General features: G+C 45.2%; 1 protein-coding gene across 2 annotated transcripts in view; it reads right to left on the reverse strand.

Annotated features, from left to right (window-relative positions):
* Window positions 1-20,342, reverse strand: part of ptafr (platelet-activating factor receptor) — a 40,949-nt gene that overhangs the window by 3,072 nt on the left and 17,535 nt on the right. For both annotated transcript variants that reach the window (XM_059949256.1, XM_059949255.1), the window contains exon 2: window positions 12,014-13,070. In XM_059949256.1, coding sequence (XP_059805239.1) covers window positions 12,014-13,006 — 993 coding nt within the window. In that variant the 5' untranslated portion in view covers window positions 13,007-13,070. The remainder of the gene's footprint in view (window positions 1-12,013; window positions 13,071-20,342) is intronic.

The following is a 20,342-nucleotide window of genomic DNA, read 5'->3' on the forward strand; positions in this document are numbered from 1 at the left end:
TTCCAGGGCGCAGGCCTGGGCAAGTTTGTATGGGGGACCGGCTGTTGCCCAAGCTGCAAGTCTCCCCTCTCCACGCTACCGATGTTGTCCAAGGGAAGGGCATTAGAAACTAGTGTCTTCGCAGAGCAATGTGTGGTTAAGTGCCTTGCTCAAGGACACACACGCAGCCTCAGCCAAGGCTCGAACTAGCGACCTTCAGATCACTAGACGAACGCCTTAACCACTTGGCCACGCGCCAACACTACTCCAAAGAATGGACAACGGAAAAAGAACTTTAGAACCCCAAAACGCTCCTCTCCCCACCCCCATGTACAAGCATCCGCAAAGCATCAACCTCCCCCCACCAACCCATTTCAGCAGGAAGCCTCGGCCATCAAGCAAGCAACTGCAGAGCCCCGCAAGAGAGACCGCGATCCGTAGTCCAACAAAAACCATCGTCTGCCCAACTGCTCTCAGGCCAACAAGTGACAAGAGATGTGTCACCCATCCCACAGCAGGAGGTCATTACGATGCTACAATCTGACGCGTGGCTTTTTTAGTCCGAGACTCCCCGACTCGAGGACCGGCAGAAAGAGCGAGAGAGAAAGAGAGCCAAGTACAGAGGCCGCCATCGCGATGTTCCGTTTCCCCCACGACACCTCAGTTCATTAAACTCCCCTTAAGACGCAAGCAACTCCACTGAGATAAAGCATCAGAGGAAGCAGATCTTTCAAAGTGTCCAAGAAAGCAAACGTGAAATTAGCCCAATATGGTTTTATTTCCAGTCATGTGGCCACAAGGTGGTTATATGTCACTGACCTGGCAATGCAGCCCAGACACAAATCAATCAATTACTACTTAGTGGGCTGGCAAATGGAACATTTAAATTCAATTAATAATCCGGATTTAAAAGAAAAGCAACTTGCCTTAGTGGCAATAATCATGAAACTGTTGAACTTCTGTTAAAAAGTCATGTTTAGCGACGAGGGAGAAAATCCAGAAAATTTAAGGTTCCTGGCCTGGGTGTAAATTTCCTGGGAAACCTGTCTGACTCTTCAAATGATTTCTCACGTTGCCTAACAAGTACTAATGAGCAAAAAAATGCTACATTTGACACTCCCCAAAAAGTGAATAAAATTCTTAAAAATGGAAATGATTCCTCCTTCATGGGTAAGGCTCCTCTCACAATGACTAAAGGCATTAATATGACTGAAAACATTACTAATAACTTTTCTGAAGTAATTTGTGGTTAACTATCACCTCAAACATTAAAGAAGCAAGTAGAGGTGAAGCTGATTCAAAAAAATGAGACGCACTGGTGGGTTGTAAAGCCGGATCACAACGAGTTCAAGATGCCGTCGCAGACAGAATTGGTAGCACTGTCGCTGCTGGAGTGAACGACCTGGAGCGAAGTCGATGTGGAAGTGTGTCGATGCCTGTTCACCTAACCCAGGCGCGAGGCTGGATCCGCTGCGGGTGCCGAGCCGATTTGGTGAGAACGAGATTCCGGCTGTGCGGCCTGGGGTTGTCGCTACACCAGGGCCTGGGCCCTAGAGCGAGGCCCTGCCTGGTGTTTGGACAATATAAACGCCGGCCCAGATAGACCGGAGAGCCTGGATGTGGAAACAGGAGTCAGACTGATTTCACTCGCTCTCCTGCGATGGTCATTCGTCTCTCCAGTGGTTACTGTCTCTGTGAGTTTCGTGACACTTTTTGCCCCACTAACGTGATGAACCTGAGGTCGAGGCTTTGGCCTACTACTCCGGCTGCTCTGGGGAGCCGATCTAAGGACTCAATCTGGTTCAGAATACTGTTGTTTTCTTCTTTTGTTAGCAGCTGCACAGTTTGTTGTCTTTTGCACTCTTGTCGAATGCCCAAGTTGGTACAGTCTTTCAGTTACAGTTATTATTCCATTATGGGTTTATTGAGCATGCCCCAAAGAAAATGAATCTCAAGGTTGGGTATGACGACATTTACGTCCTTTGGTAGTAAATTTACTTTGAACCTTGAACCTGGATTGCTCTTAGGGTGGCATGGTAGTGTAGTGGTTAGCACAAGGCTTTACAGTGCAGGTGACCCAGGTTCAATTCCCGCTGCTGCCTGTAAGGAGTTTGTACATTCTCCCCAAGACTGCATGGATTTCCTCTCAGTGCTCTGGTTTCCTCCCACAGTCCAAAGATGTACTGGTTGGTAGGTTAGTTGGTCATTGTAAATGGGCCTGTGATTAGGCTTGGATTAAATCAGGGGCTTGCTGTGCAACGTGGTTCAAAGAGCCACTTTCACACTGCGTCTCAATCGATAAATAACCATTCATAAACACAAGTGATTCTGGAGAGGTTGGAAATCCGGAGTAACAGAGGCCAGAGGAACTCCGCTGGTCGGAAAGAAATAAGCAGTCGACCTTTCAGGCCGAGACTCTCCGTTGGGTCCTGATGAAGGGCCGCGGCCTGGAGCGTCAACTGCCCCACTGCCCTCCATGCCTGACCTGCTGAGCATTTTGCGTGTGCTTGTTCAGCAGCAGCCTACGGTAATGAACTTGCTTTGCCTCATTTCACCATCAGCGGCTCAACTGACACCAGAGTGTCTGAGTGAGGAGGGGAAGTCATTCAGCTCGTCGGGACCCTGAGCAGGGTGCTACCACGGTATTGAAGACTGCGGTCACAGCAGATGGCCTGTCCTGGAGGTAGCGAAAACATCCTGCAGTACCAGTGAAACTTACCAGAAGCTTAATCAACATGCACACACACACACAGCTGCAATTATAAAAATGACTGCTGTTTCCTCAATTAATCAGACCGATACTTCGAGAGAAAAGTATTTTCACCCTCTGGGGCTCTCCAGTCTTGGCCAGAGGTTCCTAAGTTTACAAAGCAACAGCTGTATATTTCTGATATGAATCATTCTTCAAAGAAAACTTTCCATATCAAAAAGCTCCACCTGGCAGAAAGCCATGGGGGATCCTGCCTTCTGAGAACCATAGCAACCCAAGCCTGAAGTTCTGCTGTAGAAAATTAACTTGAATCTGCTCCTTAATGGCAACAGACGCTGATGGTCGATGGCAATCGCCACAAAGTGTTACTGTGAAGTAAGAAATTGCCACAGAAAAAATTGGTACCATATATAAATTTGCTGACGGTACAACCATTGTTGGAGAGAGGGTGTACAGGAGTGAGATATACCAGCTGGCTGAGTGATGTCACAAAACAACCTTGCACCCAACGTCAGTAAGACCAAAGAGCTGATTGTGGACTTCAGAAAGGGTAAGATGAGGGAACTCACACTACTCCTTATAGACGGATCAGAAGTGGAGAGAGTTCCTGGATGTCAAGATCTCTGAGGACCTAACCTGGTCCCAACATATGGATGTAGCTATGAAGAAGGCAAGACAGCAGCTGTATTTCAGTAGGAGTTTGAGGAGATTTGAAATGACGCCTAAAACACTGGAAAATTTCTACAAATGTACCGTGGAGAGCATTCTGACAGGCTGCATCACCTCCTGATATTGAGGGACCACTGCACAGGACCAAAATAAGGTGCAGAAAGTTGTAAAATTAGTCTGCTCCATCATGGGCACTAGCCTCTGTAGTAGCCAAGATATCTTCAAGTAGCGGTGCCTCAACAAGGCAGTGTTCATCATCAAGGAACCCCCGCCCCCCATGACCCAGGACATGCCCTCTTCTCATTGTTACCATTAGGAAAGAGGTACAGGAGCCTGAAGGCACACACTCAGCTTCTTCCCCTCTGCCATCTGATTTCTGAATGGACATTGAACCCATGAACACTACCTCACTACTTTTTTTATTTCTGTTTTTGCCCTACTTCTTTAACTTAAATATCTGTATACATATATAGACTGACTATAATTCAGTTTTTTTCTATATTATCATGTATTGCATTGTACGGCTGCGGCAAAGTTCACAAATTTCACAACATATGCCATTGATATTAAACCTGATTCTGATTTAAAGAGTTAATTTTAGCAGGAAAATGAAGATTATCAACCTGCCTTCTCTCCCTTCTCACTGGGCAGAGGTTAGAAAAGCTAAAGCACATACCACCAGGCTCAAGGACAGCTTCTATCCCACTGTACTAATACTATTGAACAGGTACAGGGGTCCCCAAGCTATGGTCCACAGATCCCTCGGTTAATGGTAGGGGTTGTTGTAGTTCCTTTCCGCGCCTTGTGGCGCAGTGGGCGGCATTTCTGTCCCTTCTGTTGCATTTCTTTTTACGAGGCCAGGTTGCTACCTCGATGTTTCACCTGGCACAGAAGGGAAGCGTGCAAGGAGCTGGCGGGATTCGAACTCGGGACCATTCGCCTCGAAGCCTGCTGCTGATACCACTACACCACCAGCCAGATAATGTTAGGGCTCCAAGGCATAAAAAAGGCCTAAGTACAATGAAACATAACCTCGACCTTGCGCTCTGCCTCGTTATGACCTTGCACCTTATTGCCTGCCTGTACCATTAAAAAAAAAGGTAAAGTTTCTACCCACACCTTGTTTGGCACATTGGGCAGGAACCTTGGCATCTCCTTGGTACCTCAATGAAATAATCCGTCCGGATGCCATACAAGACAAAGATTTTCCCAAGACCTTGATACCTGACAGTCATAAATCAATTTTCCAATTTATCAATGGACCTCAAAGTTCTGAAGTAAATCTATTAGCAAAGTACATATACGTCACCATATACTACCCCGAGGTTCATATTCTTGAGGGCATTCACAGTAAATAGAAAGAAAAACAGTAGAATCAATGAAGAACCTTACAGGACAGAGGCTGATGTGCAAAGGGCAACAAGAATAAGCGAATAATGATAATAATAATTAATAAATAATTGAGAGAGCGAGGAATAGCATCAGTCAGAGAGGTAGTCAAAATGGTTGGAAATGAGAGGCATGGATAGGGTACACAGAATCGTTTTTGCAGTCAGAAATATCCAGTACTAAAGGGTACAGAGTACAAAGCCCAGAAAGGCACCCTTCAGCCCATCTAGTCCATGCCAAACTGTTATACTGCTGAATTCCATCTGGAGTTAAGATGGCGCTAAGCAGAGACTCCTTTGCTTGCACCTTCAAAAACAGCTCTATTTTCATCTTCAATATCTTTATCTTACCCTTTCAGGGTTCTTTTGACCTGGGGTTACACGCAGGCTTTGGTTCTTTGCGGGAATGGGACCCGTTCTCGGGGTTTCAGAACTGGCCGTTGTTGCTCGGCACGCCAAGGGTTCGGCCTCACTGTCCAGCTCGTATTCGGAAGCCTAAGATCTCAGGGCTCTGGAGACGGGTGGATCGAGGGTCGGTGTCAAGGCAGGGGATCCGTGAGTTGTCGGGGAGGCCGGAAAATCTTTCGCTGTGGGCCCAAAGACCCGAGATCTTCGTGATCTTCGGGCACAGAGCTCGTAAAAAGCAACAAAGCGGACTTTTTAACATCGTAAACCAGTGTGTTGTCGTTAAGTCTCTCACTCGCCGGGAAAATGAGGGACACCTCCCTCTCCCTTATTAGGGAGAGAGAGAATCTGTGGTTTGTCGAATGCCGGATGAAATGCGATAGCACTTGGGGTAACTTCAAGGTCTGTGTCATTGCCATCGCCCAGCCCACGCTTGTGCTCAGTAGCGGGTGCACTTTCTTTTGCTGGGTGGAGGGGGGGATCGTTGCTTGCTGCCGCTTATGTGCAGGAGGGGGGAGCTGTAGGGGGAAGGACTTTGGGGTTCTCACATTTAACTGTCGTTTATTCTTTGGGACACTTCTCTGTTTTCATGGATGTTTGCGAAGAAAAAGCATTTCGGGATGTATATTGTATACATTTCTCTGACATTTGTACAAGGCATTGGTAAAGCCAAATTTGGAATATTGTGTACAGTTCTGGTCACCGAATTATAGGAAAGATATCAATAAATTAGAGAGAGTGCAGAGACGATTTACCTGGGTTTCAGCACTTAAGTTACAGAGAAAGGTTGAACAAGTTAGGTCTCTATTCATTGGAGTGTAGAAGGTTGAGGGGGGATTTGATCGAGGTATTTAAAATTTTGAGAGGGATAGATAGAGTTGACGTGAATAGGCTATTTCCATTGAGAGTAGGGGAGATTCAAACTAGAGAACATGATTTAAGAGTTAGGGGGCAAAAGTTTAAGGGAAACTCGAGGGGGTATTTCTTTACTCAGAGAGTGATAGCTGTGTGGAATGAGCTTCCTGTAGAAGTAGTAGAGGCCAGTTCAGTTGTGTCATTTAAGGTAAAATTGGATAGGTATATGGACAGGAAAGGAGTGGAGGGTTATGGGCTGAGTGCGGGTAGGTGGGACTAGGTGAGATTAAGAATTCGGCACGGACTAGGAGGGCCGAGATGGCCTGTTTCCATGCTGTGATTGTTATATGGTTATTTGTTATATTTAATTGAACCTTTGACTATAGCCCTCTGTATCCCGACCATGCATGTGTTTATCCAAATTTCTTCTAAATGTTGCAATCAAACCCTAATCCACCTCCTTGGGGTGTGGAAGGGATACAGGGCATTCGAGGAGACTGATGTCGTTGCAGAAGTTAATGGCAAACTCAACAGCAGGGACTGACCACCCAGGCCATGCTCTCTTCTCACTGCTGCCATCAGGTAGAAGATACTGGTGCCTCAGGACTCGGTTCAAGAACAGTTACTACCCCTCAACCATCAGGCTCTTGAACAATAAAGCATAACTACACTCTCTTGCCCCTTCATGAAAATGTTCTTACTTTAAGGTCTCCTTATCTCGTTATCTCATGTTCTCATTATGTATTGCTATTTGTTTATATTTACATTTGCACAGTTTGTTGTCTTCTGCACTCTGGTTGATCTTTCACTGATCCTGTTGTAGATACTACTCTATAGATTTGCTGAGTATGTCCACAGGAAAATGAATCCCAGGGTTATACACAGTGACGTATCTCCACTTTGTAAGTGAAATTTACTTTGAACCATGTGTCACTCCACTCACCACTTGTTAAAAGATGTGCTTAAATCCTATTGTCCCACTATTCCAGATCACAATATTTCAAAGGCAATTGGCTAGTAGCCAGTCACTTAGTTTGAAAATTCAATGATTTATTTATTTCAGGTATAAACAAGTTTCTATCATTTTCCTCCAACCGTCAACCTCTGAATTAAGCAGTTACTTAATGTTAGGAAATTTCCAAGACTGCTGTTGAAGTTATTGAGCCTATATTGTTCAAAACTTTGGCCAAGATTCTCCAAGTAGAAATATCCCCCAAAGGTTCATTGAGATCTGTGGAGTTTCTCTCTCATGGGATCCTCAAGCCCCTTTTCACAATAGAAGCTGCAGCCTTACAGTAGGGCTTCCTCAGTGGCCTGGCCAATCAGTGACAGGTGACACGGCAGCGTAGTGGTCAGAGTCATCGCTTTGCACTGCCAGCGATCACCGATCAGGGTTCGATTCCCGCTGCTGTCTGTAAGGAGTTTGTAGGCTCCCCCCCACCCCCATGATTGCTTGGGCTTCCTTCGGGTGCTCTGGTTTCCTCCCACTTTCCCAAGATGGACAAGTTTGGGTTAGTGAGTTGTGGGCATCCTATGTTGGCACCAGAAGTGCGGTGACACTTGTGAGGTGCTCTCTGATTGGTTTCAATGCAAATGATGCACTTCACTGCATGTTTCAATATTTTGATGTGCGCCTGACAAATAAAACTAATCTTTATATTACAAGAATCGTTATGATTATTCATCCAGTCAGACTGAAGGATTCACATGGACAACAAGCTGGGAAGTAATAATTTTATTTAACTTCTCTTTTGCAGAAATGTAAAAAAGATTGGACTAAAATACAGTAAATAAATGCAAAAGTAAAACAATATTTTTTATTATCGTTAAAGCTTTTTTTGTGAAACAATGATCTAGAACCATAAAAATTGTCTGTCAGTGCCAGAGAGGTTGATAAGCATTTTTGGACACTGTTAAAAATTGCATGTGAAAATGTGAAGGTCAGGTTGATTATAAATTCAGTCACTGTTGGGTAGAATACTCTAAATGGTAATTTGCAGGATGAGTCAGTGGTGAGGAAGGCAAATGCAATGTTAGCATTCATTTCAAAATGACTAGAATAAAAGAGCAAGAATGTAATACTGTGGTTTTATAAAGCTTTGGTCAGACCACACGGAGCAATAATAGCAGTTTTTAGGGCCCTTATATAAAAAGAACATGCTGACATTGGAAGGGGTCCAGAGGAGGTTAACAAGAATGATTCTGGGAATGTGAGTTAATGCTTGAGGAGCATTTGAAGGCTCTGGGCCCGAACTCACTGCAGTTTAGAAGAATGAGGGAGGGATCTCATTGAAGCTATTGAATTGTGAAAGGCCTAGATAGAGTGGACGATAGAGAGGATGTTTTCTATATTGAGAGAGTCTTGGAGCAGAGGGCCCAATCTCAGAATGCAAGGACATCCCTTTAGAAAAGAGATGAGGAAGAATTTCTTTAGCCAGAAGATGATGAATCTGTGGAATTTATTGCCACAGGTGGCTGTGGAGGCCAAGTCATTTGGGTGTATTTAAAGTGGAGGTTGATAGGTTCTTGATTAGTATGGATGTCAAAGGTTACAGGGAGATGGCAGGAGAGTGGGGTTGAGAGGGGTAATAAGTCAGCCCTGATGGAATGGTACAGCAGACTCGATGGGCCAAGTGGCCTAATTCTGAACCCATGTCTTATGGTTTTATGGCCGAGGTAGTGACAGAGAACCAGCTGACTCTGAAATTCGGTGCAACGAATTTCAAAATGCCGATGTGACTGAGTGCAGGGTTCAGCACGAACGAAGGACAGAGCACGTTAGCAAGTCGACAAAAGAGTGCAGCAATTATTTCTTGACAACTGTAGAGTGCCATTGACTAAAACCACATTCTTACATTTTCTTGGACACATTGGGGGTATCAAAAATTTTCTCCATGTTTACAAATGTAACAAAGGCAAAAGGTTAACAGGTTAACTCCAAAAAATTTTCAATAAATGCTATTGCCTAAACACCTGAATATAAAGCAGATACCTTTAATAGTTTGATTAAAACTAGTATAATATCAATATAATAGAAGCAATTATGGTGACAGTTTATGGTGATATGTTACATTTAGTTTTGTTTGTACAATTTGTCTGTAGATGTTTAATGGAGAGAGTATTGATTGGCTGTATCTCAGCCTGGTATGGGGACAGCAGTGCCTTTGAAAGGAAAATCCTACAAAAGGTAGTGGATTCAGCCCAGTACATCACGGGTAAAGCCCTCCCAACCACTGAGCACATCTACATGAAATGCTGTCGTAGGAAAGCAGCATCCATCATCAGAGATCCCCAACACCCAGGACATGCTCTCTCCTCGCTGCTGCCATCAGGCAGAAGGCACAAGAGCCTCAAGACTCACACCTCCAGTTTCAGGATACTACCCCTCAACCATCAGACTGCTGAATCAAAGGAGATTCTCTCATCTTTAAGGACTCTTGGTCTTGTTATTTCATGTTCTCATTATTTATTGCTGTTTATTTATACCTGTATTTACACAGTTTGTTGTCTCCTGCACTCTGGTTGATCTTTCATTGATCCTGTTATAGTTACTATTCTGTAGATTTGCCAAGAATGCCCACAGGAAAATGAACCTCAGGGTTGGGGTGCAGTGACACTCATGTACTCTGATAATAAAATTTACTTTGAGCTTTGAACATTATAAGATGAACTAACACAGAATAAAGGAGGTCTAAATGTGTGTCTCATCTTTCTGTTCTTATTAGTTAACGTTAGTTGTTTACAACTCACCTGTTATTTAAGCTTAAAGTAACACCATGCTTCACATCACCCCTGCACACTTCTGTATATAATCATAGGGTGTGAATGGTGTGCATGGATAACCTAAATATTTCAGAGTCTTGGGCAGATTGTAGAACTTTCTGTAAACTACTTTGGTCTAAATGGCTGCTATCCAAGAGGACCACTAATCTGTTACACGCACAAAATGCTGGAGGAGCTCAGCAGGCCAGGCAGCATCTATGAAAAGAGTAAACAGTCGACGTTTTGGGCCGAGACCCTTCGGCAGGAGTCAGACAGCATCTGACTGACAAAGGGTCAATGTCAACTGTTTATTCTTCTCCATAGATATGGCCTGACCTGCCGAGTTCCTTCAGCATTTTGTGTGTGCTATTCTGGACCATTCCAAGTTGACCATATTCAAAAAGGAACTAGATATGAAACCCTACTCTTACTTCCACTTCCCCACATACCCCCACCCGCCCTCCCCACAAACCATGGCCCACACACCTCCCACGAGCCCTGGCCCAAACACCCACCCACTCCTACAAACCCTGGCCCCCACCCCCCCCCAAATCTGAGCACTCATTCCCAACCCAACACAAACCATGCACAATAACACCACCACCCCCTCTAATCCTTGGCATGTCCATAACTCTAAACCCTAAGATGGGTGTAAGGAGACGGAAGATCCCAATAAAGGCAAGTGTTGGTGTGGGCCAGGGTTGAGTAACACTGAATCTCCAGTAACAAGATTATGAAATCCAAGAGGAGTACTCTCAGCAATCAGATATCAAAAACCCTCACATATCTTCCCTCCATACCCCAGTATCTAATCTGATGCTGGCTGTGAGTAACATCTATTTATTTATTTGTATGTGTGTTTATTTACTTTTATTGAGATACAGCACGGACTAGGCTCTTCAAGCCCTTTGAGCGGTGCTGGCAATTCAACTCTAGCCTCATCACGGGGCAATTTACATTTACCGACCGGAAACCCACAGGGTCACGGAGAGAATGTACAAACCCCTCAGAGGCAGCGGCGGGAATTGAACCCGGGTCCGCCTGCACTCTGATGCATTGCGTTAACCACTACGCTACCATGCCGCCCACCCACCCCAATGCACTCAACAGCTTTAGTTCTGCGACGAGGAATGCATTATCTCATCAATCTCTCTGTGCTTTAATGTACCAGATGTGCCCTTTGAACCCTTGCTCTCCGTCACCCATCTCTCCCTTTAAATCCCCTCACCCACCCAATTCTCACTCCATGTTTAAAAAATACTGTCAAAGTTACTCCGTCTGAGCACGTTCACCAGATCATTTGCTGGAGTCTGGAAGAATGAGGGGTGTATCTCTTTGAAATCCACTGAGTATTGAAAGGCCTAGATAAAGTGGACATGTTTATAATAAGGCCTAAGGGCACAGCCTCGGAATAGTCTCTACTCCTTCAGATCAGGACTACAAACCTAACACAGAAGTCGCAACTTGAAAGCTCCTATCTGGACACCAACTAGACTCTACAAAATGGGGATTGTTGATAATAATTTATGCTGGAAATGTAAAAATGAGGTGAGCACATACTTTCACATGATTCGGGAGTGTTCCATGGGTCATCCATTTTGGTGTAAAGTTCTTGATTTGTTGGGGAATTGGTCGGGTCCTACACTGCCTTGTACCCACGGCTTTGTCTCGTGGGTGACAGGACAATGATACCTAATGTAAACAATGACTAATTTACTATTTTAAAGGTGGGTCTCATCACAGCTGCAAAAACTATATTGCAAAACTGGAAAAATCCCAGATGTCCCACTGGGAGGGAATGGACTGAGGAAACAGTTAAGATTTCATCATGTGAACACATGCTGGGAAGAATTAACAGTGAGGGGAAAGTGCAAGATGCGTGGGATCAATTTTGGTCGTATGTTAATTTGAACTCAGATGAGAAGGTTTTTTTTTTCTATTTCTCAGTTCTGTATGTTTTCCCGTCATGGAATGGCTGTGTAAGTATGCTGTGCTGTATCTGCTCCATGATATGCCGTGCTGCTTTGTAAAATAAGAATAAATAATAACAAAAATTTGAATTACAAAAAAAATCTGCTATCCAAAGGCCGGTGGGAAAAAAGATGTAGCGGTCATTAAATGCCCCTACCGCTTGAACGGGCTTCTGAAGCACGTTTACCATTGGCACAGCACTACAGCTCATGTTGACAAATGCCGCGTTGGTCCAGTGTTAGTTTTATTCCGCAGTGATGCTTTGTGGACCAACCTCTCCAAGATGCGTGTCATAGGTGATGGTCTGAGAGCTCTTCCGACTGGACTTCCATCTACTTATGCTGTGCGTGAAGTATTTCCTGAACTTCTGAGTGAGGAAGCAGTAGATGATGGGATCCAGTGCACAGTTTAGGCCCATCAGGCAGAGCGTGACCTGGTGGGCGTCGTTCACTTGCTGGCGAAAGCTGTAGTCTTCCTTCCTCCACAGCCCGAGGACGGTGAGGGTCCAGAGGCCCTGGACCAAATGGTGGGGCACAAAGCAGATGAGGAAGACGACAATGACCATGCAGACCATGCGGAAGGCTTGCTTTCGGACGTGCATGCTCCTCTTCGGCTGCACGGGCTGGGCGGACAGGAGCTTGAGTATGCGTAGGTTGCAAATGATAACAACAAGGAAGGCGAGGAAGAAGCCTCCGATCAGAATAAAATTAAAGGCAACCACGGAAATGTCGTCGCCGTATCCCTCGAAGCAATGTTTAACATCACCTACTGTGTTTGTTCCTTCTTTAATCAGGAAGGGCAATGAGCAGCCAACAATTATAAACCAGATTACTAATGATACAATGTAACTTCGCCTTTTGCCTACGTTCTGAATTGTTTCTATTGGATACGCCACAGCACAGTAGCGGTTGTAGCTAATCACTGCAAGGAAGGCAATGGAGCAGTAGGTATTGATGAAAAATAAACACCCAGCCAATCGGCAAATAAAATCTGGGAATATCCAGTCTCCTTTCTGAATATAGTAGATGATCCAAAAGGGAAGGGTCAGGATGAAAAGCAGGTCAGCCACAGTCAGGTTCACCATCAAGACCTTAACCTCATTCGTGTTGCTGTTGGGGGTCCCATACTTGAAAATCAACAGGACGCAGCCGTTCTCCAGGACCCCCAGCACAAAGACGATGCTGTAGACAATGGGGAAGAGGGTGTACCGGAACTCCGAATCTATCTGGCAGCTGTCATTGGCGTTGCTGTGGTTGGAACAATTCATGGCTGAACCTCAGCGAGCCCCGATCCCACAACGGGCTTCAAGACTTTACAAACGAAGCACAAACCTGGAAGAAACAAGAATTCAAAGATTGTACATTTTCTGGGGTCACACTAGAGACATAGATCCATATGGCAAGGCCATTTGGCCCAGCTCATCTGTGCCGACCAGGAATCCCATCTAAGATAGTTGCAATTGCTGCTGTTTGGTCCACTTCCCTTGTACTCTTTCCCAGAGTAACAGAGTCATTGAACACTGCAGGGCAGAAAAGGCCCTTCAGCCCATCCAGTCTGTGACAAACTATTAATCTGCCAAGTCCCATTGATCTGCACGAGGTCCATAGCCCTCCAGACCCCTTCCACTAAAGTACCTATCCAAACTTCACTTCAACATTGAAATTAAAATTGTGTCCACCACTTGTGCTGGCAGTTCGTTCCACACTCTCACCACTCTCTGAGTGAAGAAGTTCCCTTTAAATATTTCACCTTTCATCCTTAACCCACGACCTCTTACCCAACCACAGTGGGAAAAAGCCTGCTTGCGTTGACCCTATCTATATCCCCCCCAAATTTTGTGTACCTCAATCAAACCTCCTCTCAATCTCCAACACTCAAAGGAATAAAGTCATAACCTGTTCAATCTTTTTCTCTAACACAAGCCCTCAAGTCCTGGCAAAATCCTGGTAAATTTTCTCTGCGTTCTTTCAATCTTGTTGACATCTTTCCTGTAGGAAGGTGGCCAGATTGACATCCTAATTGTTTGGCTCCTTCAGCTCTGTCCCCTTCTCCACCATGAGGAGCTGTCTTGAACATCTTGTGCCCCCAGTCTCTGAACCCCTCGCCCAAATCTCACCAACTCTTCTTCCATGACACCCTAATAGTAGTGTGCCAATGTCGCGGGCACACACATTCAGCTAGGGTGCCCCAGCCTTTTGCACAGTACTGTATTTGTCAATGCGGAGCAAAGAGCGAGTTTGTAAACATGCAGGAGCACGTTGGGACCAGTGACGGTGGAATGCCGAGGGAGGAGTGCGGGGCAGGTGGCGGAGGAAGAGATCCCAGAGCTGGGATGGTGTGTGTGCAGACACACCCAGCCCTGAGGCACCAGGTTAGGTTACTTAATTCAAAACAATGGGTTTGTTGACCGTGTCTCTCTGGTGCTTCCCGCTCCCTCCCCTCTCCCTGCCCCCTCCCCACTCTCAGTCCACACAGGAGACCCATATCAGAATCGGGTTTATCATCACCCACATTCGTCATGAAATTTGCTTTTATTTCTGGAAGCAGTACAGTGCGAATAATAAAATTACCACAGCACTGTGCAAAAGTATTAGGCACCCTAACTATATACGTGCCTAAGACTTTTACACAATACTATCCACAACTTTGACCAATTCATGGCTCATACCCTCCAACACAACAATCTTTAGCTTATGTCTCCTTGAAACTTTATTTTCTAAGTTACAGTAAAGTAAGCATTCTAGTTTCCAGCTGGAGGTACGGGTTCAAATTCCACTTCTGTTGTTCGTTTGGGGCAGCCCGATACCATAGCAGATAGCGTAACACCACCACAAGTGCTCGCGACCCAGGTTCAACTCTGCCACTGGCTGTAAGGAGCTTGTACATTCTCCCCGTGAACACGTGGGTTTCCTCTGGGTTTCGCACATCTAACATTCTCTGTGACATCTGGTGGAGTTACGGTGGAGTTACAGTATAAAGCAAATACTAATTTCAGCAGTGGCAGCCAGTGTTCAGATCTGAATGTGGATTGTAGATTGAGTTTAAAATGCGGCTCTGAATAATGGTGTTCTTTGAGTTGAATTTTGAGGTTGATTGCCAATGCCTGCATGCGTCTGAATATGGCCCAGGGTCCTTGGGGATTAATGTTTATTTTGGGGTTCTGGAGTGTGGGTGTCAATATGGAGATGTTTGAGAATTAACATGTAATTCAAAGAAAGCATTGTAGATACATTGAGACTATAGAGTTGTCCTGCTAAAAAACGCAAAATGCTGGCAGAACTCAGCAGGCCAGACAGCATCTAAGGGAGGAGGTAGCGATGACGTTTCGGGCCGAAACCCTTCATCAGGAGTGATTGTCCTGCTTTGACCTTCAGCATATAAAAATGTCATGTAATATTGGGTCAGGAAGGCCTCTTCTTCGAAGAGTGTCTCGAATATGATGCTTGCTGCTCCTTTTTGCTGAATAAAGGCATCTATATCCACCCACATCAGCGTCTCTCCAATGACTTTGTTCTCAGTCACAACACCCCCTATGTTTCCTTCAATCACCTTAAAGTGATTATAGCTTTCTGCCCTGGGAAAGGGCATTGTCCACTCTCTCTATGCCTCTGATCATCTTGTACATCTCTATCAAGTCATTTCTCAACCTTCTTCGCTCCAAAGAGGAAATTCCTAACTCGCTCAGCCTTCCCTCATAAGGCAGGTTCTCTGATCCAGACAGCACCACGGCAAATCTCCTCTGTGCCTCTTCACCAGCAGATTTCAATCAGCACAGATCACGAAGAGCGTTGTCTCCTTGCCGATGGTAATGCAGATGCGCCTCAACACTGCCTGCTTAGCCCCCTGCACTACTGTCCTGATGCCAGCATCTGAGCCGTTAAGCACAGCCCCAATATAATCAATGAATTTGCTGATGACATGACAGGCATTAGCCAATATTGAGAGGGGGTGTGATGAGTTGGTGTTAAGGGGTGCTGCCACATCTCCAATAACAAGCCCACTCTCAAAGTTCATCATCGACTTGCGAAAGGGAAAGTCCAGGCACCACATGCCTGTTCTCAGTTGTGGTCAGAGACAGAAAGAATGAGCTGCTTCAAATTCCGAGGCATTAAAATCTCAGTTGACTTTCTTGGGCTCAGCAGAAGGAGGTAATTGTGAAGTCATCGCACCAGTGCCTCTGCTTTCTTAGAAGCTTAAGGAGATTTGGCCTGTCACCAGATCGTCGAGCAATTCTCCTGCACAGAATGTCAGAGGCTGCCACGAGTAATAGATGCAGAACATTCCATCGCAGTTTGAATGGGTGACGTGGGCTCAGTTCTGGGCTGCATGCTTCTGTGATTCTCTGGTTCTATTTAAGGACAACTTACAAAAAAGTATCATAACATGTAACAGCTTACAGGAAAAGAGAGGGGATGAGAAGAAAGAAGGAAAGAAAAGCTTTTCACTGTTAACAATGGCCAAGAGTAACAGGAGCCTTAGGTCCCACACCACCAGCTTCAAGAACAGTTATTACCCGACAACCATCAGGCTCCTGAACCAGCATGGATAACTTCACTCAGCTCAACTCTGAGCTGATTCCACAACCTATGGACTCACTTTCAAGGGCTCTACAACTCACGTTCTCAGAATTATTTCATTTGCACAATTAGTTTTCTTTCACACATCGATTGTGTCTCGGTCTATAGTCTTCATAAGTTCCGGTGTGTTTCTCTATTTGCTTGTAAATGCCCATAAGAAAATGAATCTTGAGGTAGTATATGGTGACATATGTGCACGTCAACAACAAATTGATACTGACTTTGCACAAAGGCGAAAGGCAGAGGCAACTAAATGCTAAAAGCAACTGGGGCGACGCAGTAGCGTAGCGGTTAGCAGGTGACCAGGGTTCAATTCCCGCTGCAGCCTGTAAGGAGTTTCCCGTGACCGCGGGGGTTCCTTCCGTCTGCCTCAGTTTCCTCCCACAGTCCGAAGACCTATCAGGTTAATTGGTCGTTGTAAATTGTCCGTGATTAGGGTAGGGTCAGGGGATTGCCGGTCGACATGCCTCAAAGGGCCAATTTCGTGCTGCATCTCAATCAATACATAAGTAAATCATAGATTAAAGGAATAAATAAATAATAGACAAGCTAACTAAATAATAAATGAATAATAGATAAATAAATAAACAGACAGATACTGAAAGGCAAAAGTGACTGAGCAACTAAATGCTGAAAACCATGTGCAGAAAAGACCTGTTAACCTCTAAACTTCAAGGTAAATTTATTATCAAATTTCATATAAATCAATGTATACAACCCTGAAATTCATCTTCTTCTGGGCATACACTTAACTATAACAGAATCATTGAAAGACCGCCCATCCAGGGTGTTCGACCAGAGTGCAGAAGACAACAAAGTGTGCAAATACAAATCGAAGAAACAATAATAATGCTGCGTGCATGCATCTACTGACGCCTCTGGACACATCTTCAGTGAATCCTGGAATCATCGGGTATTTCGGGTCTTTCAACACCACACACCCTCCTCCAGGTGACCCAGCCGGGGCTGATCAGACCCCAGCTTGTGTCCAGATGGTTAGCTACACGTGACTCCATGGCTCCCCTCTCTTGAGCCACAGCCATCTTGAGGCCCTCTCTGCCACATCGGTGGTACTGCGGATGGCTCTCCTCTTCCTCTCTCCCTCGATGCCCAAATTGCTGTTGGCTCTGGCTAAGGAACGGGTTGCAAATCCCCTACAACCAACCTCCACTGGGAGACACCTCGCTCTCCATCCTGCCTGACCAGTCCTGCGTTCTTCGATAGCTTCCTTTCAAAGGCCACTCCCAGGCGACCTTCCCATGGGACTGCCAGCTCCAGCATCGCCACCTGCCTGGTAGACTCAGACACAAGGACAACGTCTGGTCGCAGGGTGGTGGCTGCGATATGGTTGGGGAACTTCAGCTGCCTTTCGAGATCCACCAATAATAAGTAAATAAGCAATAAATATGGAGAACATGAGATGAAGAGTCCTTGAAAGTGAGTCCATCGGTTATGGGAACAGTTCAATGATGGGGCAAGTGAAGTTTTTGATTCAAGAGCTGGGTTGAGGGGAGGTAAATGCTCTTGTACCTGACGGTGTGGGCCCTGTTTGTAGTGAGATGCTGAAGATGTTCTATCGGTCAGTAGTGGAGAGCGCCCTCTTCTTTGTGGTGGCGTGCTGAGGAGGCAGCATTAAGAAGAGGGACGCCTCATGTCTTAATAAGCTGGTAAGGAAGGCGGGCTCTGTCGTGGGCACAGAACTGGAGAGTATGACATCGGTGGCAGAGCGGAGGGTGCTGAGTAGGCTACAGTCAATCATGGAAAACCCTGAACATCCTCTGCACAGCAACGTCCAGAGACAGAGAAGCAGCTTCAGCGGCAGGTTGCTGTCAATGCAATGCTCCTCAGACAGGATGAAGAGATCATTACTCCCCAACACCATTCGGCTCTACAATTCAACCACCAGGGGCAAGACATGTTAAAGTGCCGGGGTTAGGACTGAGCTTAAGTTACCACTCAATGCACTTTAGTAAACTATTTAAGAACTTTTTAAAAGCTATTTATTAATGCTTTTTGGGAGGGTGATTTTAGATGCATATCATATTTATACTGAGTTAAATACTGTGTGTAATTAGTTTTGCTACAATAAGTGTATGGGACACTGGAAAAATGTTGAATTTCCCCTTGGGGATAAATAAAGTATCTATCTATCTATCTGAGGCTCCTGTACCTTCTTCCTAATGGCAGCGGCGAGAAGAGACCATGACCTGGGTGGTGGGGGTCCCTGATGATGGATGCTGCTTTCCAGCAATGCCACTCAGTGTAGATGATGGGGAGGGCTTTACCCGTGATGGACTGGGCTGTATCCACTACTTCGTGTAGAATTTTCCATTCAAGGGCATTGGTGTTCTCATATCAGGCTGTGATGCAGTCAGTCAATATGCCTTCTTCTATGCATCTGTAGAACTTTGTCAAAGTTTTAAATGTCATGCCAAATCTCCGCGAACTCTGCCTTGCTTTTCTCATAATTGCACTAATGTTTCTCTGAAATTATAACACTGAGGAATTTAAAGTTGCTGACCCTCTCCACCTCTGATCCTCTAATGAGGACTGTCTCATGAACTTCTGGGTCCGTTCTCCTGAAGTCTATAATCAGCTCCCTGGTCTTGCTGATATTGAGTGAGAGGTTGTTGCCATGACAGAATCAGCCAGACTTTCAGTCTCCCTTCTATATATTGACTCATCACCCACTTTGATTTGGCCTGCAGCAGTCGATCTCCAAACAACGTACCTTGTTTTTAAGCTTCACCCTACCCCAGTGAAAGATCCTCAAACTGAAGCACAAACTCTGCTGCCTTGCAGACCTGAGCACTCCCCGTTCTCTGGTTTAATTTTCTAATTAGATGCAGTCTACTGAACTGAGTCAGGTAGGTGAGAAGTGTTTAATGAAAGTCTTTTTATTTTAGCTTTTGATCTTGCGAAGACAGCCGCAATTGTTTTCTATTTAATACAGCTTTCTTCCAAAGCCGTTTCACTAATGAAACCACATTAAATCCAGCATCTTTCTGATTACGAACATTTTCTTCCGGACACGAGGAGCACTTACTTGATCACAGCTGACTGCACCCAATTACCTGACCAGAATTAAGGTACGAAAATAAAGCCAAACAATTAGAAACTTCAGCTAGTGTAACATCATTAATGCCCTCAGCTTCTTCTAAAATAAAATGAAACTTCATTAAAGAAGAAATAGGTCACAGGAAATACCTAGATTAGTATCTCCATGTTCTTCTTTTGCCTATTAACGCCACTGACGTTTAGGGCAGCAATGAAGTTCCTCCAATGCCAGTAATGCCAGTTCATGGCTTCTTTCATCATGTCAGTAGCTTCTTCTCTGTTTTCACTGCTGTCAGTCACGCAACTTCTGGGACTCGGGAATACTGTCACACTCAGATGTAGAACGATTCTCCATTGCTGTTTCCATAATGGTTATGTTTTACCCGTCAGGGTTGTTGGCCCTGAGCTGAACCCACGAACCTGGAGGAGCGGTGGACCACTCTTAGTCTGACCTCTACCCTTTGACCTGTTTGGCATGGGTGACCCTACCAAGAGCCAAAGCATAAAGACCTGACTCCAGCCAACGTAGCCCTCCGTTTCATTGAGGTACTCAAGCCTCCGAACCCTACAACAAGATTGGGGTCCTCTTAGAGGAATGACCCGTTTACAACTAAGTTATTCTGCTAATTGAAAGTCTTCACAATTCACAAATCGAAGGTCCTTTGAATTCAGTCACTGGATCTATCCAAGGCTAGGACTGCTGAATGATAGAATGATAGAACAAACTCCTGCGGCATGAAATATTCATTTCCATAGATGTTGCCGCCACCTGGCTTCACCTATTGCCTTCCAACTAGCCTCCATCTCTTACCACCTTTTTATTCTGGCATCTTCCCCCTTCTGTCTCGGACACGATGAAGGGTCTCGGTCCAAAACGTCGACTGCCTATTCATTTCCACAGATGCTGCCTAACCTGCCGGATTGTGCGGGTCAAATCCTGCTTTGTCATTTTGTTCTTGGTAACACCGT

This window comes from Hypanus sabinus, chromosome 24 (assembly GCF_030144855.1).
Source record: "Hypanus sabinus isolate sHypSab1 chromosome 24, sHypSab1.hap1, whole genome shotgun sequence".
Lineage (NCBI taxonomy): Eukaryota > Metazoa > Chordata > Chondrichthyes > Myliobatiformes > Dasyatidae > Hypanus > Hypanus sabinus.